The 26,065-nt window shown below is 46.2% G+C and overlaps 1 protein-coding gene across 1 annotated transcript in view; it reads right to left on the minus strand.

Annotated features, from left to right (window-relative positions):
• Positions 1–26,065, minus strand: part of MSH2 (mutS homolog 2) — a 122,268-nt gene that overhangs the window by 89,205 nt on the left and 6,998 nt on the right. The window contains exons 4-6 of the mRNA XM_066595528.1: positions 24,737–24,883; positions 22,057–22,206; positions 12,739–12,872 (exon numbers count right to left, since the gene is read on the minus strand). Of these exons, the coding sequence (XP_066451625.1) occupies positions 12,739–12,872; positions 22,057–22,206; positions 24,737–24,883 (431 nt within the window). The remainder of the gene's footprint in view (positions 1–12,738; positions 12,873–22,056; positions 22,207–24,736; positions 24,884–26,065) is intronic.

Below are 26,065 nucleotides of genomic sequence, written 5' to 3' on the forward strand. Positions count from 1 at the left end.
TATGCTGTTAGCAACGACCTCTGTGTAGTGGCCGGCGCTTGTAACTGCAGGCATGGCTCTCATTGAAATTACAAGCGCCAGCGACTACAAGGAAGTCGGCGCGCAGACTTCCACGCCGTCCTCTGTGTTATTGGGGCGCCGACAGCATGCACCCGCTCAACTGACCAGTCAGGCTCTCGCTTACAACCTGAAGGTTGCAGGTTCAATCCCCGCTTGGTTCAGGTAGCCGGCTCAAGGTTGACCAGCCTTTCATCCTTCTGAGGTCAGTAAAATGAGTACCCAGCTTGGTGGGGGGTAATAAATAAATTACCTGCTCTGCGGAATAAGTTGGCGCTATACAAATCAGATTTTTTAATCTTGCCTTTTACTCTCATCTAGTAAATACTTGTATTCTCTGGAGCATCTTTTCTTAGAACGCGGTGTAGTGATGTTCCTCTGTTACTCCTCCTAGAAATGCATGAATATATTTAGGGTGGGGGTGGGGGAGGGACAAAAAGATTGGTACACCGAATTATCAAATTTTTCCTAAATATTCAGGAGGAACAACAGAGAAAAAACACCACTAAAAGTTATGGAAAAATAAAAGGCTGCAGAATTACTTCCCTGCCAGCATGTACTAAAACAGACCTATCTGGAGAGCCAACAGGTCCCCTTTAAATTTTACATGCAAGTTGCCTTTTATAGGGAGAATAGGTATGCTGCTCCTTGTAGTTCTCCAGCACAGGGTGCGTTGCTTATAATCTACTGGATGTGGAGAGCAGAGAAGACGGAAGTCCATCAGCTACAAGATAGCCATGCAGTCCTATTAAAGCCCACAGCAGAGGTGTCATCCAGCCTTCTGAAGCAATCTGTTAGGAGACGGGGGAAGGGGCTTACACCGGAGCATGGAAAGCCTGTAAACAGCCCCAAATCTGTGACGGGGGGCTCCACTACACCGCAATGCAGAGCTGGAGGAAGCTGCAGTCACAAGACAGACGGAGCGGCACGTCGTACAGCAGTAATCCCCTCCACCCCGGAACACTGAAGGGGGATTCTTACAGCAAGCCTATAGAGGTCCATGTAATGTATGGACTGCACTTACTCCATCAGTCGCCACTCACAATGTAATCCCCCCATCTAATATTATACAGAGACCATCACTAGGTTTTAGTGCCATCGTAGAGATCCCTAAATGAACACATCTATAGGATGTGAAATAAAGCTATATTGCCCAATGAGGCAAACAGGGGACAGCATACAGTTTACGTTAACGAGCGCAGAAAATGATTTTGATCCCCGCAGTGAGCCCGATTTGCTTCATAAATCAGCAATGAGAGGGATTTTGTGACTCACCCGATCGCTGCGGGGACGGAAGAATCAGCACATCAGGGGGCATTTAGTGGGGGCAAACGCAATCCCTAGATTAGCTGCATAAGGGTCCTGTTAGATGGGACGAACGTCCTAGGAATTATCGCTTTTGTGCTTCCACATCTGGCCGCCAGTCGTCACCGTGATTGTTACGCGTCGTTCAGGTGCTGGCAGAGCTTACATGGAACTGTTCAGATTCGCAAGTGATAAATTAAATAATTGTTGGCTTACAGGCTCTCCTCTTTGGACAATCCCTACTTTAGAAGTGTCCCTGCTCAATAAAGCAGATTACAAATAGCTCCCCCTGCTGGCAGCACTAGTAATCTGTGGGAAAACCTAGCAATAAGTGCTCAATTTCCCTGCAGTGCCCCTGCAGGCGATATTAAGCATTACACAGTGGCCATTAAAATCAGTGGGTTGCCTGTGTAATGCAGGACAGGTTCTTCAATGCAAGAGACCCTCTGTGACTGCTCTCGCCTCCAAGAGATGAGATCCCAAACATAAGACCCCCTGCACCTCAACCGTTAAACTTATTTTCTATCTACAGGGGGGACAACCTGGTAATTGGTGAGGTCTGACCACTGGGACCCGCAAAGATCCCGAGATATTGCCCCATGCAGGACCCGAAATATCGACAGTGGTGGTTGCTTCTGCACGTCACTCACTCCAATGGGACGGCTGGAGGTTGCTGAGCACTTCAACTCTGTCTCCAGCAGTCCCACTGAACCCCCCCTTTATTTAAGGGGTACTCCAATCTCAGCGAGTCATTTCTAATCCACAGGATAAGTGATAACGTACAGTTTGGTGATGGATTAATCGTTGGGACCCCAAGGATCCAGAGAAATTGACCCTGGTGAGTCTCGAAATGTTGACAAGAGTGGTTGCGCATGCATACTACTCACTTCAAAGAGACTGAGAGACAGTTCAAGGGCTCGGCACTCTCTGGAGGTCCTACTAAAGTGAATGGGACCATTGGAGAGTGCTGAGCATTTGAACTCTGCCATCTCTGGAAGTTTCCATTGAAGTGTATTGAGCGTGCATGGCATCCAGGGAAGCAAAAGGAACGATTTATCTGGATTGGTGGGGGATCCCAGAGGTCAGTCCGCCACTTTTCGGCGGGGTTATGTGGTATCCTGTGGATAGGGATTAACTTGCTAGGATGGGAGTATCCCTTGAAAGTGGTTTTCTGAGCAAAACCTACTGATGACCTGCCCGGAGGATAGGTCATCAATAGTTAATTGTTTGCTGCTCAGGATCCCGGGTGATCCGCTGATTGCCCAGCTCACCATCTCAACATGCTCCATCTTTTTGTTGACTGCCGAACATAGAGCGCTTCTACATTGCCATATTGAAATGAATGGAGTAGTGCCACACAATCTGATGCCACTGTGAGTGAGGTGAGTGCGGCAAGCCCATAGTGGCAAAAAGAGGGGGTAGTGAGACCCCTGCTCTCGGGATCGGTGAAGGTCTTAATGGCGCAACCCCCATTGCTCAGACTTTTATCCTGTTGATAGGTAATAATAATCCATTCCGATACAACACTCTCAAAACAGTTTTCCAGCCAAAAATACTTTTGATGACCTAGGCTCTGGATTGAGATAAATGGGCACTGCGCTGCAATTACAACCGCCAGCCACTATACAGGGGTCGGAGCAGCAGCTTCCACTCCAGCCCCTGTATGTAGCAGCACTGTCAGCGGCCGCCTGCTCAGCTGATGGGCAGGGATCCCAAGCGGTGGGCCCCAGTTGATGAACTATTGATGACCTATTCAGAGGATATGTCATCAAGAGTGTTTTTGCCTGGAAAACACCTTTAATTCCTTGACCATCTGTCCCAGAAGCTATAGCTATTGGTTCTGCTGGGCCTACACACAAATAGCCTCCAGACTATGTGCTGTGAAGGCACCACAGAAATTTCCACCAGTGTTTTGCATCTCTATAGCCTTCCAGATGGTACGGAAGCGGCTTGTGCAGGTCACGGTGGTAAGGCATCCCCAGGTCAGGGTGGTAAGGCATCCCCAGGGCAAGGCACCTGGGAAGAAGTAAGCATAATAGCAGTTTTCTAGGAGGAAGAAAACTGTTTCTCTAGTGCCACTATCTACATTAATAAAGATGCCACCAATATAACGGTTCTCTACACGGCTCCATCAGTCATGTAACAAGCGCCAATCAATGTGATCAGTGCTCATTTACCTGGCCTCCACACAACAAAAACAGCCAGTCGGCGGATGAACGAGTCTTTGCTCGGTTAGGAGTTGACCGTGCACAGCTCCACATTGCCCGATGTAATGGGCCCTTGACTTACTACAAGATAGAACTGTCTGAGGAGAAAACGCTCTGGAAGGTCAAACGCAGTGATAATCGTATATATGGCGGTCAGTTTTTTTGCTCAATATTCCTGAATATACAAATATACGACAAACTGAGCCGACCAGGTCCCCCCATCTACTTCACTACAATCCGGACAGAGGCCGCTCTCACACATACGTTTACAAAACGTCACATCGGAAACCACAGCGTTCTACCACATTTTCGTGCGTTTTATAAAATGCACCCCATCATTGTGATGGGTGACGGTGTGTTAACAAGCACTAAAACGCATGAAAATAGAAACGGCGCGTTTGATCGCTAGTTGGTGAGGCCCCAAAGAAATCAATGTAGGTGTTGTACCGAGATTAGCACAGCATTTTAAATGCCGCGCTAATAGCAGTAAAAAGGCTGTGTGAGAGCGGCCTGAATAAGCTACAAGTTCTGTGCTAGAGCGACACCTTGTGGCTGCAGTCCTGCAGTGCTGAGGAGAAGGGGAAAAAAAAAGAACATTCTATACCATACATAGCCCTGTGAAATATACAGAACCCCTTTATAATATGTAGTATAAGGGGGATACACACAAAAAAAACCAAAAAAACACAACACTTCCCAGCACTCCAGCAAATACATAAAACTTAGCTTTCATCCCACGTTGATAAAATAATAGCTAGCACAGGAGCGCCAGATATAGTCGGGGACACTCTTATATGTTGCTACCAGAAAACTTGGTCCTTACTCAGTAAAGTTTGAGTGCCACTCCAGTATTGAGAAGTGAACCCACTCCCCGGACGAACATGAAGCACAACTAGTCACATGCTCAATCATGCTGACCCACTAGTGGCCAATATACCATAAAAACATAGTTTATATATAAGAAATTTTTTTTAATGCCAACTTATTCCGCAGCTCTTTTAGGTCACACTCAGCAGGGGGGGGGGGGGGGGCTGGCTGATCTCAAATCCGCTCGAGGACATGAGGCCTAAGTGTTTCTGGTTCAAAACCCATAAGCTCATTCCTCCTTGTTGATCCGGTAGGGGTGCGCTTTTCAATATGGCATAAAAGCTAAAGTTTTGTGTATTTGCAGGAGTGCTTGTGCCCACTACTGCTGGAGTGGCTATCTCCGTCCCTGCACCTCCATGCAATTTAGTAAAGTCCCTTTACTATTAAATGTAACTTTTACTCATCGAATACTAAAAATTTCAGGACAAATGACAAACCTATATAAAGTAGAGATCTAACCCCTTAGGGGTACTTATATAGAGGGATCAATCCACTCAATAAGGGTTACAGGATAAAAGATCAGACCAACTCAATGATACAGTGTCTGACTATCTGGATATCAAGGGCTATTCTTAAACCAAGGGATGGTTGGTGCCTTCATCCCTATGGTTCCATCTATAACAGGTCAATACAAGATAAATCTCAGTCTCCGATACCGTCTAGTGCAGTAGCTCTAGTGTAGTGGCTCTATTAACTCAATCTCTAAACCCTCCAGAGCAGCGACTCTAGTGCAGTGGCTCTATTGACTGTACGTGTTTCCTTTCTCACAAAATTCATCAGGAACCTCAAATTGTAAGAGGCCACATCACACAAAATGATAAAGAATCAAAAAAGATTAGTTCTTCTAAAAAACAGACAACTGAAATATAACTAAATAGTATATAAAGCCCCAGTTCCCTGCCTAAGTTCATAGGATGAGAAGCAGGGGATGTTTATAACAGATCCAGTACTCCTGCTGATGAGACCTCGGCTCCTTTATTATATCCATCGTACTTTTGGTTACAACTTTTTATTTACTTTATGTCCCTGTTTTTTTTATTTTAATCTGCATTATATGTTTATTACCCAGTAATAGTCACACAGCGAAACCGCCGCACCCGTGTGGATCACAGCAAGGTGTGTCGCTGGGGTAGTGGATCTAGCAGGAGGAAAGGAACAATGACATCCGATAGGGACATGAAGAACTACACTGCAGCAGAAACCACACAGAACAGACCCTGAGCTTCAACCAGTGGATGCCGCGGGGTAACCTGGTCCTCATGGACATCACTGTCAAACGGCCATTTTAACAGATTATGTCACAGTATAATTAAATACATACAACTACATAGAGGGATAGTAAAACAAGCGAAGGTGGAGACTGACTGCTCGGGGGCGGTACACAGATTTTATGGGGGCATGTGGTTTGATTTAAAAGCGACCATCCGATTTCAAGACAAAATGCTTTCCCGGGATGAGAAGTTTTTCATACCCCCCACAGTGCATTAGTAGTGTTAGAATACCAATGCATTATACCTGCTCACTGATTGGGCAGAGCTGCTCACGTGATCAGTGCTGGCCAATCAGAGAGCAGTGTGCATTAGCTAGCTGGAAAATTGCAGCAGCCATCTTGCATGACTGAAAAACAGGGTCCAGAAACAAAAAGGTTCAAAAGCGACAACAGACCACTGCAGTTAATATGCCACTTGTCCCAGGGCAAAGTTATGCCCAGAAACTGGGAGTTACTTTAAATAGTCATATATGTGGGACACAGCCATCACTATGGGTGCTATACACTGCTCTGTCCCTGTTGAGTCGACCACAAGTGCTCTCGCACACGAACGTCTCCCGCGCGGACAGCACACAGCCGTATACGATGCATTGCGGACTGCTGTGTGCCAATAAATCACCAGACACCATCTTGGCATGCGTAATAAACGCCAAGATAGTACATGCTGCATTCATGTTGTGCGCTGTGTGGAAGAGGCATAATTCAAAGTAATGTTAAGTTTGGTACCGCGTATTACCTGCGCAAAATGCATACGTGTGATACACTCATGTGAGAACCCTTACTAATTAAGGATTTCAGGGCATCCAGAGTCGTGTCAGGGTTGCCACTTTCAGTGCAGTGACCCAGTTTCACCTTCTGATATTAGAGGTAGTCAACTTCTATCAGATTCTTTCATCTTAGGTCAAGAATAGTGCTGCAAAAAAATGCCATCCCCGCCATGAAACAGCAACATAAACCCAACTAAAAACAGTCTAAACTTATCGCAAAGTGTCAACACGTCAGGGGGCGGGGCTTATCACAACGTATGATTTTTACCTCCGCCATTCTTAAAAGGATCGGGCTGCTTCAAAATAGACAGCGTGCAGATTTTGACTGCTTTTTGGATGTTAAAATACTGCAGAATTTGCCACAGAAATTTCCACTGAGGACATTCTGCAGCATTTCCACCATATGCAAACATGCCCCAGCGGTAATAATGATCACCCCTCCCCCCCACACCCCCAACCGCAGCCCCAGCAGGGACACACACACACACACACACACACACACACACACACGTCAACCGCAGCGCTAACAGTGACCCCCTGAGACCCATATACTTACCCCCCCCCTCTGGTTGAAGCGCCTCTGCTTGGCGCTGATCGCGGATGCACACTGACGTCTGTGTGCTTCCGGACACCACCTCCCCTGCTCTCATGGAACCTAAAAGGAGACGTCAGGGGAGAAGGATCGCAACTGAGTGAATACCAGCAGGGGAGCCGCTGCACCCCTGCCAGTATTCACTAACGTGGTGAGCGGCCAGTGGCACGTGCCAGCAGGGAGGGCTCTGCATGCCCCCTCTGGCACACGTGCCATAGGTTCACCACCACTGACCTAGGGTTTGGCGAGAGCCAAGAGATCATTCCAGTGACTCTTACTTTTGTATAGTGTAAACTGCAGGATAGAACAAGAATAAATATACAGTGGAGCATCCTAGTCGGCCATCAGCTATACATCCAGTGTGCCATCAGCTGAGATCCCAGGGACAGTTGTCGCTGAACGAGCCTCTCTGGAAGAACATGATTATGGTGAAGAATGAAGGGACAGCAATTATGAAGATTTGTAAATTGAAGATGACTTAGTTTGTGAGGGCTTGGATCAGCATGCGCTGAGTGATCGGGCACCAGATTTGGGACTATCAGAAAAGGCTTCAGAACTCCTAGCAGCAAGAGTGCATGAGGAGAACTTGCTTGAAAAAGCAGCAAAGCTATCCAACATTCAATCCAGACATACCGCATTTCTGCAATACTTTAGCAGTGACACTAACTTTGTGTATGTTTGGCAATACATGGTTTAATGGAGGAATTGGGAAATGCAGTCTATAACTCAACCAAATGGTGATTGTTCATCGATAGCTCAAAATGGAGTTTAAAGTGTGTCCTCCTCCACAATGGCAATGTAGTTGGTGCAGGCCCAAATGGCCATTCAGTTTGCGGAGACATAAAGAGGGTCATTGAGTTGTTACAATATCACAAACACAATTGGATCATCTGTGTTGACCTTAAAGGGGTTGTCCCGCGGCAGCAAGTGGGGTTAAGCACTTCTGTATGGCCATATTAATGCACTTTGTAATGTACATTGTGCATTAAATATGAGCCATACAGAAGTTATTCACTTACCTGCTCCGTTGCTGGCGTCCCCGTCTCCATGGCTCCGTCTAACTTCAGCGTCTAATCGCCCGATTAGACGCGCTTGCGCAGAAGGGTCTTCTGCCTTCGGTCTGTTTGGCAGCAGTGGTGTTCTGGCTCCGCCCCCTTCTACGCGTCATCGCGTAGCTCCGCGCCGCCACGTGTGCCGATTCCAGCCTCCTGATTGGCTAGAATCGGCACAAATGACTGGGCGGAGCTACGCGATGACGTGTAGAAGGGGGCGGAGCCAAAACGCCGCTGCTGCCGGAGCGAGCCGAAGGCAGAAGACCCTTCTGCGCAAGCACGTCTAATCAGGCGATTAGACGCTGAAGTTAGACGGAGCCATGGACGCCAGCGCAGGGAAGGTAAGTGAATAACTTCGATGTATTCAAAGTGCATTAATATGGCCATACAGAAGTGCTTAACCCCACTTGCTTTCGCGAGACAACCCCTTTAATATGTTATGCTTCCTTCTTGGTCAGCAATGCGGATACACCAAGTATTCCTGTTATCTGTGCGTGTTGGACAGCAGAGCTCGTGTGAAACATTGGGGGGAAAGGAATAGGACCTCAAACCTGCTGACCCAAACATTTCAGATGAGTCGCTTGCTGATAGAACATTACATTCCTACTTCTGCACATGAAACTGGGTCTATGAAACAATTCGCCAACACTTTACCGACTGTTTCAAGTACCTCATTTTGGCATTTCCTGTCTTTTGAAAAATAAAAGCCGGTGTGTTTAATAGTCCACAAATTCGGGAACTCATCAAAGATGAACATTTCATCAGGACAATGTCAGAACTCCAAAGCAATGCCTGGTTATCATTTAAAGACTTTGTCAAGGACTTTCTTGGAAATAAGTGAACAAAGAATTCCGCTGAAATTGTCCAGAAACTCTTGGAGGGCTACAGAATGCCTGGTTGCAACATGAGCATCGAGGTGCATTTTCTGCATAGCCATCTTCATAACATCCTGGAAAACCTTGATGCGGTCAGTGATGAGTAAGGTGACCAATTCCACCAAGATGTAAAGGTCATGGAGGGACGGTATCAGGGTAGATGGGATGTACATATGATGGCCGACTATTGTTGGAGCATCACCTGAGATTGTCCACAGATTGAACACTCCAGGAAAAGCTATAGGCGCAGATTTATACCTTACCTGCCACTACTTGCACACAATGGGATGTACAAAAACAACATATCCTTTGTATGGGCAAGATAACTTTAAATAAATACTACATTCAGGTAATTTTTTTTCCATTGTGTGTACATTTTGTATGGTTTGTGAGAAAAATGGATGTTATCCTGTATCGTAAAAAAGGTGATGCGATTCAGAAGCCAAAAGTTAGTAAAAGACAAACGTAAGATCCAAGTCAACGAAAATTGCGTTCCCCAGCTATATACAGCAGTTTATGCTGGAAACGCCATACCAGATTATCAGACTGTGTTTTCAAGTTCCAGATTAACCTTTTCACCACCATATGTAACCGATTAAGTATTTAATATTGAAACCCCAGAACCTTAGTTTGTAAAGGACACCTTGGGCTTTAGCTGCAATATTCAGGGTACAACACAGGTCTTTAGATTAGCTTACGGGACTCAAAGTAGCCGACAGATGCCCTTTAAGTCTGGGAACAGGATAGATGTTCTGCGTCACAGTATAGATTGGTGGAAGCTACTAGTAACATAAGCACGAGAGATCCCATCCGTGACGTCAGCTCTCCTCTGTACAGCCTGCAGGGACCCAAACATGAGGCTTACACCGCATAGTATTACAGCTCTCGGCCCCACAAGTTAACCCTTTGCAATCCAATTTTAGATTCAGGGTTTCCTGGGGGGGGGGGCGGCTCTCTCTTTCTGCCATTATACAATGGCACCATCTACTGGTTAGAGCCAGTACTGCGGTATGTGACATGCTGGAGAGGCCCCCCCTACAACAAAGTGGCCAGTAATCTACAGTAAGAATACCCTGCTGGACGTCTTCCGATATCAGAGCTGTACAGCCTTCAATCAGAATGTCTTTAGACGTCAGACAGTGGATTGGAAAGGGTGAAACTGACTTTTAGACATCCGTCTAAAGCAAGAGTGCGATGGAGTGAACTGCATTAAGGCAACCCCCCCCCTAATAAATTTGCAAAAAAAAGCCAACGCCAAACTGGTTGATGTAGTTAAAACCATCATTTACAATGACGAGTCCATCATGATCTACGATACAAAGATTGTATTTGCAAGGCAAAACGTGGGATGACATAATGGGCGTTATAATTGGCTGCCGAATCCCATCTTTGAATAATATGCAAATCAATTCCAGAACCAGCTGAACATCAAAGTGCCAAGAAGCATCCGAACGCTTTCATATTTGCACGGACTAGACCGTTCCTGCGCACATCAATGCTTCATAGAACTGCTGGCTGCAATGCCAAGTATCACGACTGGGAAGACAATAGCAAATACAAAGTCCAAGGTTGTGCCACAAATAAAAGACAACTGGATGCTTCATGGACAACACCTTCCTCCACGTAGGGCGCAAAAATTGGATCACTGACCTGTAGAAAAACACCCCCTGGTCAGATGAATCCAGATTTCTGTTGCACCGTGCTGATGCGAGGTTAGAATTTGGCGCAAGCAGCAAGAATCGATGAACCCTTTCTGTCAGCATCTGCGGCTAATCTGTGGCCACTACTAATAAAATAATATATTTTGTATAGCACCAACTTATTCCGCAGCGTTTAAGTAATTTATTACCGCCCCCCCCATCGAGCTGGGTACTCATTTTACCTACCTCAGAAAGATGGAAAGCAGAGTCAACCTCATGCGGGGATTGAACCCACAACCTTCAGGTCATGAGCGAGAGCTTAGGACTGAATTTCTACTGCCTTAGGGTCCATTCCCACGAACGTATATCGGCTCGGTTTTTACGCCGAGCCGATATACGTTGTCCTCGTGTACAGGTGGGGGGGGGGGGGGGGGGGGATGGAAGAGCCAGGAGCAGGAACTGAGCTCCCGCCCCCTCTCTGCCTCCTCTGCACTATTTGCAATGGGGAGAAGCGGGGCAGGGGCAGGGCTAATTCTCAGAACTTAGCCCCGCCCCCGCCCCACCTCCTTTCATTGCAAATAGTGCAGAGGGGCGGAGAGGAGGCAGAGAGGGGGCGGGAGCTCAGTTCCTGCTCCTGGCTCTTCCATCCCCCCCCTGCACACAAGGACAACGTATATCGGCTCGACGTAAAAACCGAGCCGATATACGTACGTGGGAATGCACCTTTAATACTATGCACCACATGATGCACTACTAGAAGCTTGCTGTCCACAGGGGCCAATATTCCTTTCATCATATGTGGACTAAACTTCCATAAGAGTAATGCAGTACATCAGACGACCCATAAAAACGTCTGACTGCGAAGACTAACAAAATGATAAATCAACACTAATTTTAAAACACGAACACCGGACCTCCGCAGGAGTCTATCAGCACCGCAGACTATAGGAAACCTAAATGTTTTGCTCACTTCCAGCACATAATTGGCAGGGTAGGTTGGCACCGCTGGCTGCACATCAGTTGGCTCATCAGGAAGCTCCTGTTCGAGAAATCTTTGTAGTAATATTGTATAGCGACGCCGAATACAAGCAGGACTCACGCCGGCGCCTATTATAAAATATTTAAAATGCCTCGGTCAGTAGCAAAATAACGAACTAGACATAATCTCATTTAGACATGCAGATGGCACCGGGCATCCTGCCTGTTGATTCATGCTATCAGCTGGCATACCACCTCAACACTGGGTACCCTGAGGTTACAAAATACAACATGAACCATAAAGTATCTGTTTACAGAAGAGGCTTTCCAGAACATACAAAGGGTTACAGACATTGATTTTCACTCTATATTTGACATCCCGTTCACACATACAACGGGTCAAAAAGCAAGGCATCCTAGTAACTGTGGGCAGGGTACTAATGGGCCGACAAGGCACCTGATAAACTCTCATTGGCTCTGTTAATATATGCGGTAAATGCTCTGTTAACAACACCTTCTGCGCCAAATTAGCCTCCAAAATTATGGAAGCTACAAGGGAACCCCGACGGACCGCTACGTTAACAATGCAGCGTGCGACTGTAGGCCAAGCCCCATTCAGATGGACAGGCATTTGGCAATATGAAATTGGCATTAAAGGGGTTTTCTTTAGGTTAGGCCATCAATAGCAGATCAGCAGGGGTCCGCTACCCAGGACCCCCTCTGATCAGCTGTTCTCTAGGTCATTATGCTCGTGCACCAAGCGGAGAGGCAGGCACCTCCATTCTTTTTGCAGTGGCCTGGCTTGATATTGCAGGTTGTGACCTTTTTAAAGTCAATGGTAACTTGGCCTGAAATACCAACGTGAGCCACTGTGGTGAGAACGGAGCTGTCTGCTTCTTGCAGAAATCACCTCAGTGCAAGAGCATACTGGACCAAAAAAAAAAAAAAAAGCTGATCGGCAGGGATCCTAGGTGGCAGATCTCTACTGATTTAACAACCACCTATACTAAGGCTAGGTCATCAATACTTTACAATCAGACAACCCCTCTAACATGCAGTCTCAGGGAGTATTTGCTTCCACGTGATGGTGCAAAACACAACACACTTATTAACAAGCTTCTCATTTACCTCTCTTCAATCCTGTTCTTGTCCATTAGGGGTTGTTTAATCCACTGGTTGACCAACCTCTGCCCCTGCGGGGTTTTACACTTATTTAACAATCCGGCCAGTGACTGCGTTCCGCTAGTGTCCTCGGCTGAGCCCTGAAATACAGAGAATCCATCACCATTTACACCATCGTGAAAGGCAGAGATAGCACAGCAGTTAGGCCCTGGGACGTACAGTCAGGATTTGGGTGCAGATGTGAATATCTGTAAACTGTTTACAAGCACTGGAATCCCCAGTGATCGCCAGAATGCGCACCCCTCAGAGACTAGCAAACAAATAGCGGCAGCGCGCATGCTTCGTCACCGCTGCATTTATCAGAATAAGGCTGCCTGTCCATGGGTGGGTTTGAATTGCGTTCCCCGCGGCAATATTCCAGCCGCAGGGAACGCAGTGAAAGCTCTCCCCCCCCCCCCCCGGGTAGGAGCAGAGAATCATTGCGGGGGGAAGGGGGGAATCCCACATTCTGCCTATAGATGTGACACCAGAAATAGGAAAGTCCCGCAGCACACCTAACACATGCACTTCAGTGCAGAGGTTCCAGTCTGTACATGCCAAGCCACCTGTGGGGTCATGAACCAAACCCCAAATAAATGCAATGGTATCCAAGGAGGCGGCAGCATCAACGGTGTAAAGATAGTAAAAAAAGGGTTTTATTGCTCCATAAAATGGCGACGTTTCGACTTAATCTAAGTCTTTTTCAAGCCTGAAAGGCTGAAAGCCTGAAAGCCTGAAACAGCGCTGTGAATTATTTCTTTCATTGGTAAAAAGGAGTGACGCCAATGAAGCCCACTGAAATAAATGCGCTGCACCATACCAACGCAGCTGACTGGAAACCTTCCTGTAGGAGAAATAAGGTCTTACTGAGCCTTTTCTACAGCGATAACAGACAATGTAGGGGGTCCTGGAAAACCCACCCAAAATAAGCGGAGGCATATGACAGCAGATAAACCCTTTCTTGCGCAGATTTCTGGTTGAACATGGGGTACTTAAAGGGGTTTTCAAGACAAAAGCTACCGATGACCTATCCTCAGGATAGGTCATCAATAGGTGATCGCTAGGGATCGGCCTCTTCACCGATCAGACTTTTATCATTACCATATAGATAGTTCATAAGTCAGTTTTTAGATAACATTAAAAGGGGTTTTCTGGGCAAAATCTATTGATGACCTCTCCTCAGGACAGGTCATCAATAGTTAATTACCGGAGACCCATTTCCTGAAAGATGAGCCGATCGCCCGGCTCGCTGTCAGAGCAGCGGGGCCGGACGTTGTCACAGGGGACGGGAGAGGAAGGGCCATAGCAGTCTTCACTCCCACTAAAATCAATGAAGTGAAGCAGCTGTTACCATTTTCCGTCCAAGTCCAGTTTCGGAGGCGGAAGTGCCAGAAGTGTAATAGACGGCTTCAGTTCCCACTGATTTTAATGAGCGCGAAACCAGCTAGGGCACTTCTTCCATCCCCTATGACGACGTCCGTCCCCACCGCACCAACAGCAGGCCAGGTAGTCTGCTCCTCATTCAGAGATTCCGAGAGGTGGGACCCCAGTGATTATCTATCCTGAGGATATGGAACCAGTTTTTGCCAGAAAACCCCTTTAATGGGGTTATCAGAAGACTGACTTTTTAACTATCCATAGAATAGGTGATAAAAGTCTGAAACCTCCCACTGATCCCAACAATGGGGGTCGTATTTACCCCTCTCCTCGTCATTGAAGGGTCACTGCCCCCCCTGCAAAGAAGAGGAGATTAAATGGGACTATGGTCGAGCATGCGTGGGGCCGCTCCATTTCAATGTGGCTGACTGAGTACAAGTGCTCGACTATCAGAACACAGAACCCCCATACTCCAAGTGGTGAGACTGATCTGACAGCTGATACATGTGTCTGAGTACAGTATACAGTTTCCAGAGCTAGGAGGTATTAGGACCCGTTCCCAAACATTAAAAGTATTAGATTTGACCTAACAAAGGTGGGGCGCCAAAATTTATTCATGGCTTCTGCTGCAAAAGCAAAAATCATGAATAAAATTCCTGGACTTCAATTTAACAATAAAAACGAGAGCAAACAAAACTTTCGTGCAAGTTCTTGTTGTGTATAAGAGAAGTGGCGGGCATTCCTGAACGCAAGACTATACCTGAGCCTCATTACCTCCCACATAAAAGTCAGGCCTGCCATAACCTGTGTGGGATCCTGAGCTACCCATAAGCATTCATCGATCTGGATGCCGCCCTAGATAAACAGTGGAAGTCCTTCACCCATTCATGTATATACCACCACTACCAGTCAGAGAAATGGGATTGGTTTAACTCAAGAGAAAATGACCCGATGCCCGCTTCATGGGATTATATTGCCGCGTTACAGATGTAAACAACCCTCAGGACACACAGGGTTTTTCCGTTTTTGCCTCACCACTCTGAGTCAGAACTGTTTTTTATGCTGCCATGTACTACAATTTTTTTAATGCAATTACACCACAGCCTAAGTCATGCCAGTCTTACCTCAGTCTGTACAGAGAAGCCTCCCTCAAACACACGGTGCTTACGAATACCGAAATAAACAAGCCGTGGTGCCCAAAGCTTCCAAAGATGGCAGCGGCTGTATCCTCTACAGCAGGGGTCCCCATCTCCAGTCCTCGGGGACCACCAACCGGTCATGTTTTCAGGATATCCTATAGTAAGAACACCTGTTGCAATGTCTGAGGCACAGACAATAATTACATCACCTGTGCAACACCTGAAAACATGACCTGTTGGGGGTCCCTGAGGACTGGAGTTGGGCAACACTGCTCTACAGCACAAGGATACTATGGATGCCCTGTATCTGCAAGGAAAACTAAGCTCCTGTGCAGTAAGATAGAGCCGCCACCATCTTTGGAAGCAATGAATGCTTTGCCACGTTTACATTAAGCCTGGGGGATGTGGAGGGAGTGGGGGGGATCCTTCCCTGTGGAGGCCAAGTTAAACCCTGAAGTAACGTAGTAGTCTCTTATGCCATTACGCAGCTGCTGAAATAAATGCAGAAAGCGGGCAATACTTTTAACCCAGACATAATGCAAATATACATCATGCAGTCGCGGAAGGCATATAAAGCATAGTTGGCACCATGCCCAGTATATAGTGGTGTTAGCCGCTTTCAACAGCTGTCATTTAACCCCTTAGTGACGAAGCCTGTTTGCGCCTTAGTGACGGAGCCAAATTTTGGAAATCTGACATGCGTCGTTCAACGTGGCATAACTCCGTAAAGGCTTTACATATCCCAGTGATTCTGACATTGTTTTTTCGCCACATGTTGTACTTCATTTAGATTGTAAAAAGAGACCGATATAATGTGTGTATATTTATTAAAAGTACCAATATTGGAAAAATTTTGAAAAAAATTGTCATTTTTTCACATTTTCAACCGTAATATCTCAAATATGTCCAAACATACTGTACAAATTTTTGATAAGATATATATTTCCATCTGTTTACTTTATTCTGAATGCACACTTGAAAAACTTTTGTGTTTTTTTTAACCATTTAGAGGACGTACAAATTTAACATTACTTTTCAGCATTTTGAGGAGCACTTTGTTTTCCTGCACCAAGCCAAGTTTGCAGAGGCTCATAAGTGTCAGAATAATAGATACACCCACAAATGACCCCATTTTAAAAACTACACCCCTTAGTGTATTCACTGAGGGGTGTCATGAGTATTTTGACCCCACCAGTTCTTTTCAGGAATTAGTTCAATTTAGGGGACAAAAAATAAAATTTCATATTTTTGCAAATATGTCATTTTAAAGACATATTTTTTTCCTATAGAGCCCATGAAAATGAGGATTTACACACCAAAATGGATACCCCCGTTTCTCCCGTGTTCAGAAACATACCCATTGTGGCCCTAATCTTATGTCTGGATGCATAACGGGAGCCAAAATGAAAGGAGTAGTCGGTGTCTTTCAGAACATAAATTTTGCTTGAAGGCGTTTTAGGCCCCATAGCACTTTTGTAGAGCTCTTGAGTGGCCAAAACCAAAGAGAACCCCCACAAGTGACCCCATTTTGAAAACTAGACCCCTTAACGAATTTATCTAGGGGTGTACTGACCCTTTTGACCCCACAGTTTTTGAATGAATTCAAGCCAAGCAAAAGGAAAAAATTGTGATTTTCATTTTTTTGTCAATTCTGTCATTTTAAAAACAGCTTTTTTTGTACAGCACACGCATGAATGAAGCCTTTCATCCCAAAATGGATACCCCTGTTTCTCCCGTGTTCAGAGACATACCCATTGTGGCCCTAATCTTATGTCTGGATGCACAATGGGGCCCAAAACGAAAGGAGTAGTCGGTGGCTTTAAGAACATAGATTTTCCTTGAAGGAGTTTTAGGCCCATAGCACTTTTGTAGAGCTCTTGAGCGGCCAAAATCAAAGAGAACCCCCACAAGTGACCCCATTTTGAAAACTAGACCCCTTAATGAATTTATCTAGGGGTGTACTGCCCATTTTGAGCCCACAGTTGTTGAATGAATTGAAGCAAAGCAAAAGGAAAAAATTGTGATTTTCGTTTTTTTGGCAATTCTGTCGTTTTAAAAACTGCTTTTTTGGTACAGCACACACATGAATGAAGACTTGCACCCCAAAGTGGATACCCCTGTTTGTCCCGTGTTCAGAGACATACCCATTGTGGCCCTAATCTTTTGTCTGGATGCACAACGGGGCGCAAAATGAAAGGAGTAGTCGGTGGCTTTCAGAACAGAAATTTAGCATGAAGGTGATTTAGACCCCATTGCACACTTGTAGAGCCCTTGAGCGGCCAAAACGACAGAGAACCCCCACAAATGATCCCATTTTGAAAACTAGACCCTTAACGAATTAATCTAGGGGTGTACTGTGTATTTTTACTCTACAATTTTTGAATAAATCTAAGCAAAGCAATAGGAAAAAAAATACAATTTTCATTTTTTTGGCAGTTGTATCAATTTAAAAACTGTTTTTTTTTGTACAGCACACATAGGAATGAAGACTTTCACCCCAAAATGGATACCCCTGTTTGTCCCGTGTTCAGAACCATACCCCTTGTGGCCCTAATCTACTTAAAGGACGCATGGCTAGGCCTATAATGGAAGGAGCACCCGTTGGATTTTAGGGTACAACGGAATAAATTCCAGGCCCCATTGCCCACTTATAGAGTCATTGAGCGTCCAAAACGATAAAGAACCCCCTCAAATGACCCCATTTTAAAAACTAGACCCCTTAACGAATTCATCTAGGGGTGTACTGCGTATTTTGACCACACAGTATTTGAATAAATTTCAGCAAAGCAGAAGAAAAAAATTACAATTTTCATTTTTTTGGCAATTTTGTCAATTTAAAAACTTTTTTTTTTGTACAGTTTACATAGGAATGAAGACGTTCACCCCCAAATGGATACCCCCGTTTGTCCTGTGTTCAAAAACATATCCATTGTGGCCCTAATCTGCTTACAGGAAACATGGCAAGGCCTATAATGGAGGGAACACCAGTTGGATTGCAGGGCATAACTGAATAAATTCCAGGCCCCATTGCTCATTTGTACGGAATAAAAATTGACTCCCTAAAATCCCCCCCCCCCCCCCCCACGCCCTTTTCGGCGTTCCCCAAATCTTAGATAAAAGTAATAATGTGAACTGTGTAGTATTTCCAAAGACGGGTAATTATGGAGGCTGGTTGGGATGGGCACATGGGGCAATAAAACCGGGTATCCCCCCTCCTCTCATGCTTTTTGGGAGTCATTTTTTGACCTCAGCGGCGGGGATGGGGTGTAAAAAGTGGCGCTCTGTGAGTCTCCGTAAGCTTGATGAGGTGCGGCGGTCTCACACAGAAGGCGCTCAACAAGGTGCTCCTGGAACTGCATGAAGGCAAACATTCCCGGGGCTTCTTGTAAATTGCGTATTACAGGTAGCGGTCTGAATAACGCCGGGCTCAGGCAGCCGTATGGGGAATCCGCTTGTGGAGGCCTGCAGCAGATCCCGGCTGTGAGCCCGGCTGTGACCCTGCGTACGGCCGCGTAATGTACTGCGCATAACTGCGTACTTACACGGGCGGTCATGCGCAGTACACTTTTTTTTGTTGTTGTTTGTATTTCCCGCACCGTCGCTTAGCGATGACGCGGGTACCCGCAGCCCGTATACAACGTAGTTGCGTATGGGCTGCGGGTATATCCAAGACCATGGAGCACAATGGGCTCTATGTTGCGGATAGCAGCGGTAAAATAGAACCTGCTGCGTTCTCTTTTCTGCGAGTGGATTACGCAATTCCAACCCGCTAATGTGAGCGGAATTGTGTAATCCAATGCGATTGATCTGCGTATTACCGCTAATCAAACGCATGCGGAATCCGTAATTCCTATCCGGTCATGTGAGACCGGCCAAAGGTAGATCGCTACCATTTTTTCACGTGACTGGGGACCGCTCAACGAGGCCACCCGTCACTGCTCCAGGCTCTCGGTGACCGTTGGTCGCCGAGAGCAAGGAGATATTAAGTTTCCTGGGCTCCCCGACTCCTGCACATGTGTCGGGTGTTTTGCCAGCGGTCGCATGCGCAGAATACGGGAAAGTTCACGGAAGAAGATTGCGTCGGGGTGTAAATATGGAGGCCTCCGGTAAAAAGTTTTATCTCCTCTCACCGATCGCATCAGTGAGGGGAGATGAAGCTTCACCTTTTTTTAACTTTTACGTGATCGCCATTATTCTTTGGATAACGGAGAACACGTGACCAGGAACCGCTCACCGCGGCCCTCCATGAAATCTCCAGGCTCTCGGCTAAGTTTTGTAGCCAGGAGCAGGGAGATTTTAAAAAACCACGGCTTTTGCGCATGCGCCTGCCACATTGGTGACGGGCGCGTGCGCAGAAGCTGGGGTGAGGTCCACGGATAAATCCGCAGGCCTTAGGTACGTCATTTCATCCTCCCTCACGGATATGATCCGTGGGGGGAGATGAAACGCAAGCTTTTTTTAACTTTTTTAAAATTTTTTTTTACTTTTTTTACTTTTTTTTTTTTTACCTTTTACCCTTTTTTATTTTATTTTTTTTACTTTTTGCACTTTTTTTTTAACTTTACATGATCACTGTCATCCATTGGATGACAGTGATCATGTCCCTGGTGACATCCCTCTGCTCTTGGCTACACATGGCAGCCAGGAGCAGAGCAATTTTGAATTTCCCGGGGCTCGAGCCCCTCTGTGCACGCGCCCGATGTCAATCATCGGGCGCGCATGCGCAGACGGGGATTTCGGGTCCCGGGACATCGGGACATCGCAGAGGACCGGGGGTGAGTATCTTCACCTCCCCTCATGGATCCGATCCATGAGGGGAGGTGAAACTTTACTTTTGTTTTACTTTTTAAACTTTTTCGCGATCACCGCTATCGCAATGGATAGCGGTGATCGCGGGCCCGGGGACCGCTCACAGTGGTCCCCGGTAACACCTCCTGGTTCCCAGCTACCTTCAGGAGCCGGGAGCCAGGAGATTTTAAATTTGCCGGGGACACCCGGGCTTTTGCGCGTGACGTAATCGTCAGGCGCGCATGCGCAGAAGGCCGCCGGCGGGTCCGGGAGGACCAGATCTCCAAGGGACACCGCCGACAAGCCGTGTGAGTATTTTCAGCTGCCGTGATGGATCCGATCCATCATAGCAGCTGAATTACTACTTTTTAACACGGTTTTCTTTACTTTTTTGCGATCGGCGCTATTCATTTTATAGCGCCGATCGCAATGCCGGGGGGGGACTGCCCGCATCCTGGGATGACAGCTCCATGCTGTCGGCTACCTGCGGGCACCGACAGCATGGAGCTGTCACGTCCTCAGGCCAGTGGGCATCAATCCAAAGAGGATGCATAAAACTACGTCCTCTAGGATTAAGGCCCACTTTCTGAGGACGTAGTTTCCCGATGGGGCGGTCGTTAAGGGGTTAAATGATTGCTGGATAGAGCAAATGTAAGTGACATTAATATTGTGTACATAAGACCACCAACTGGCTGACATGCGAGAATTCGTTTACTATTTGTTGCATTATAGCTCACCTAGAAATAGCTGCAGGTTGATTAACCCTTTCCAATCCATTTATTTTTTCTCACCCATTCTCCCCAGCTCCAAATAAATTGGAGCTGGGAGAATGGGTGAGAAAAAATACATTTTCCCTGCACCCTCCTGATCTGACAGAGTTCAGGAGGGTGCAGGGAGGGACCTGCTTACCTGACCGGCGTCTTGTGCATTCTCCTTCTGCCTCCCGACTCGGCGATCATGTGACCGCTGGGGTCAGGTGGCACCCAACGGTCACATGATCGCCGGGTCGGGAGACAGAAGGAGAATGCACAAGACGCCGGTCAGGTAAGCAGGTCCTTGCACGGTGCAGGCTCCCGACTCGGCGTTCATGTGACCGCCGGGGGTCAGGTAACACAGGCGGTCACATGATCGCCGGCCGGAATCTATGCATTGCATAGCGCTAATTAAGCGCTATGTAATGTATAAAGAAGTGGGCAGAAAGGGTTAAAAACCCTTTCTGCCTTCTCCTCGGGGGTCCTCGATGACGACCAGTAAAGGAGTGCATCTGCACCCGATGTGCCTGACGATCGGGTGCAGATCCACTCCTGCACTGCAGTGTCGGGCCTGCCCCGACATCGGAGCTGTGGAGGAAAATGATGATGTCGGGGCAGGCCCGACATTGGACTGGAAAGGGTTAATTATCGCTGGGTGTAAACAGGTAATCATTAGAGATGGGCGAACGTACTCGTTTAGGGCGATTTCGCAATCGAGCACCGAAAAGATTCAGGGGGTGGCGTGGTGGAGCGGGGGGGGGGGGGGGGGGTTGGGGGGAGCAGTGGGGGAACAGGGGGAGCTCTCCCCCCCCCCCCCCCCCACTGCAACCCCCCGCTCACCCCTGGCGCCCCCCAAATCTTTTTGCCCGAGTAGTCAGTTACTCGAAAAAAGCAGTGCTCCATTGCGAAATCGCCCTAAACGAGTACGTTCGTTCATCTCTAGTAATCATATTCTTCCAATGACTAGCCAACAAACTGTAGGGAATTGCAAACATTTTTTTCCCCTACATTTGAGAGCCTTTGGAACCAATCACCAGTTTTCCATGAAGTTATGGCTTCAACATACAATACTTATTCCATTGGACGTTGATAATATTGTATGTCGAAGAGACACTTTACACACACTTGGCACATGTATGGATGGGTTTAGCGTGACGTGTATGAAATGTGAACTAAAGCTTAAGTCAATCAACTTGCAGCATTGCTTACTTCTCTCAAGTGACACTTACGGGGAAGAGGTTCAGTGCACCAACGGCAGCGTTATCCAATCTCATATACTGATTGAGATCAAAACTGGTCATCACAAACTGTCCGAAGTTAGACTCATCCGCCAGCAGCTCCAGATACTTCATGACTGCGGACAGAGCCGACATCGCAACCTAGAAGCACGGAAGGAAAACGATACATAGGAAAAGTCAAAACAAGGAGGAGGGAATGAGACCGAGCCCCGCTGTTACCTGTGTGATCTCACATTGCATTTACACAGAGCCCCACTGTTACCTGTGTGATCTCACATTGCATTTACACAGAGCCCCGCTGTTACCTGTGTGATCTCACATTGCATTTACACAGAGCCCCGCTGTTACCTGTGTGATCTCACATTGCATTTACACAGAGCCCCGCTGTTACCTGTGTGATCTCACATTGCATTTACACAGAGCCCCGCTGTTACCTGTGTGATCTCACATTGCATTTACACAGAGCCCCGCTGTTACCTGTGTGATCTCACATTGCATTTACACAGAGCCCCGCTGTTACCTGTGTGATCTCACATTGCATTTACACAGAGCCCCGCTGTTACCTGTGTGATCTCACATTGCATTTACACAGAGCCCCGCTGTTACCTGTGTGATCTCACATTGCATTTACACAGAGCCCCGCTGTTACCTGTGTGATCTCACATTGCATTTACACAGAGCCCCGCTGTTACCTGTGTGATCTCACATCGCATTTACACAGAGCCCCGCTGTTACCTGTGTGATCTCACATCGCATTTACACAACTGTACTTTAGGCCCGTTTTGGAGCCATATAGTTTTGACAAAAAAAAATGGCAGCAGTTCAAGAAGAAATAAAACAGAAAAGCTATACAAATCAACAATGAAAACCTGCTGATGTTGTGGGTCAGCCCCGAGAACACCAGAAGGGCGAACAGATGTCAGAATAGCATTACAGCCTGGTGTGACGGTGGGATTTATTTTTCCCTTACAGCTAAAGAGTCACACAAAAAAAAACCCAAAAAACTATTAACTCTGATTTTTTTTTTTAATTATCTCACTCAATGGGCAAATATAGTTACAAAAATGAACAACGATCACTTAACCCCTTAAGGTCACAAGGACCTAACCTTACATCATGTGGGTGGCACGGGATCGGGAATGAGCCCGCACCAGCCGGGGCCGCCTTCCACTGCAACAGCTGGGGTGCATAAGGACATCGCCCCCCCCGCTGTTAACCCCTTACATGCCGCAATCTCTGTGGATCAAAGGGTTCAGAGGTAGGGCACTCCCTCTGTGACGTCATCGGACCCCTGCGATGTAATCACGGAGGGACGATGGATTGCCATGACAACAGAACGCCAGATACAGGCATCTTGCTTTGCCATTGTCTATAATCGCTATTACAACCGATAAGGCATTGCAGGACAGAAGTCCTGGAATTCCTAACAAAAGCGATCATCGCGGCTATGGTTCAGGTCCCTTTAAGGATATAAATAGTGTACAAAAAAAAAAACTTTTTTGCTCATTTTTCCCTATTCGTATAATTAAACATTTAATAAAAACACCACATTTGTGGTATCATCGTGTCTGTAATGACCTGTACTATAATTTGAGCACACTATAAATCCTGCACACCAAGAGCGTAAAAAAGAAAAATTTTAAATGGAGGCAAAATATGTATTTTTTTCATTTTACCTTCCAAAAAAAAAAAAAAAAAAAAAAAATCAATAAAAAGTGATCAAAAAAGCCGTATGTACCCCCAAAATGATACAAATAAAAAAATGACATCTCACGACACAATGAAAAAGTTCCGTCCATGAAAAACTAAGTTACGGGACTTTGAATGCAATGATGTAAAAATAATTAACTTTTAAAAAGGGGGTTCTTTTGTGCAAAAGTGGAAAAACGTTAAAAAAAAAATAATAATGTTTTAGGTATCGACGTAATCGTACCGACCCGCAGAAAATACATATGTTGTGTCATTTATGCTGCCTCATTGACATTGTAAAAAAAATTTAAAAAAAAATTAAAGGTTTGCAATATATTATATGCACCAAAAAAAAATATACCAATAAAAACTACAGTTCGCAGCGCATAAAAAAACAAGCCCTCATACGGCTGTATCGACGGAAAAATTAAAAGTTATGGCTTTTAAAAAGGGGAGGTGAAAAAAAAAAAATTACCAAAAATCATTGCGTCCTCAATGCCAAAATAGGCCATGTCCTTAAGAGGTTAAATCTGAATCGGCCATGAGAGAGAAGGGGCTGCCTTAGTAATTGAAATTAGGAAGTCAGCCAGCCCCTGCAATGATACCCTCAACAAAAAAGGAGGAAGACAATTCCCCACCATGAGAGCTGGTTTTGGAAACTGCTCGGAAGTGGTTGTACCCGCACCACCAGACCCAGACTGGATCCAATATGCATCTCTCTGCACAGATAACCCCTTTAAATTTTATGCACAGGTCCATAAAAGACTACTTGTATTGGGGCATGTACCGCCATATGTCTCATTTCATACAGAGGGGGAAAAAAAAGCATGCACACGTTAAAGAGGTAATACAGAGAACAGAGATATAACATTAGATGGAGTAATATAAGGCGGCACACGGCTCCATAACAGAACTGCAGAGGACTCCGTGTGTTGCCGTATAGTCCAGCACCCCCACGAGGTCCTAAGGTGGAAGGATATACCTGCTTCTCCATCTCCGGTAACGCTGCACTAGTGATTTGTTCCCCTTTTTTTGCCTTTAATAGGCGGTTAAGATCTTGAACACAATCCTTGGTGTTGAACTCGGACTTTTTCCTATCTGTGATGAGGATTCCACCTCGCTGAACAATCTGTGAAGAGCAATTACAGGAATACAAAGATCAGAAGGGAAATTCAGATCACAAAAGAACAGATAGACCAGCAATGTAAAGCTGCCCATACAGAACATAGCAACACATGGCACAATAGTGTGTAAGGCTGAAAAAAGACATACCGTATATACCGGCGTATAAGACGACTTTTTAACACCGAAAAATCTGCTCTGCAGTCGGAGGTCGTCTTATATGCCGGTAATAGAAAAAAAAAATAAAAATCAGTACTCCCCTCCCCCGGCGTTCTGCGGCGCTTCTGCAGGCTGTCGCTCCCTCCTAGTCCCTGACAGAGCATTGCTTTCTGGATGCGGGGCTTGAAATCCCCGCCTCCAGAAAGCTAATGCTATGATTGGCTAACAGCGCGTGAGTTAGCCAATCACAGCCATTCAATGACATCATTGAATGGCTGTGATTGGCTGACGCCACGTGGCATCAGCCAATCACAGCTATTCAATGTTGAATGGCTGTGATTGGCTGAAGCGGCGTGAGTTATCCAATCACAGTCATTCAATGATGTCATTGAATGGCTGTGATTGGCTAATTCTTGCGCTGTTAGCCAATCACAGCATTAGCTTTCTGGAGGCGGGGATTTCAAGCCCCACTTCCAGAAAGCAATGCTCTGTCAGGGACAAGGAGGAAGCAACAGCCTGCAGAAGCGCCGCAGAAAGCCGGGGGAGGTGAGTACTGATTTTTTTTTAATTTTTTTAAAACACCTTTTTTTTTTCTTTGTATACCGTTATTCCAGGCGTATAAGGCGACAATTGGGGGGTCGTCTTATACGCCCAGTCGCCTTATATGCCGGAATATACGGTATGTCCATCCCGTTCACCTATTACCCACCTATTACCCCCCAGTGCTGACCCAGAGGAAGGCAAAAACCCCAATGAGGGAGAAGCCAATTATCCTCAATTTAGGGAAAATAATTCCTTCCTGACCAGTCAGAATAATCCCCGGATCACCGACCGTTCTGAAGTAATCAGTGATTAGAATATGTAATATAACACTCTAGAAAGGCATCTAGGCTCCCTTAGTGAGTTCTCCATCACCACGTCCTGAGGCAGAGAGTTCCATAGTCTCACTGTTCTTACAGTTAAGAACCCCCTTCTATGTCAGCGTACAAACCTTCTTTCCACTAGACAGAGTGCGCCCCCTTGTGACAGT

Source organism: Eleutherodactylus coqui, chromosome 3 (assembly GCF_035609145.1).
Source record: "Eleutherodactylus coqui strain aEleCoq1 chromosome 3, aEleCoq1.hap1, whole genome shotgun sequence".
NCBI classification, from domain to species: domain Eukaryota; kingdom Metazoa; phylum Chordata; class Amphibia; order Anura; family Eleutherodactylidae; genus Eleutherodactylus; species Eleutherodactylus coqui.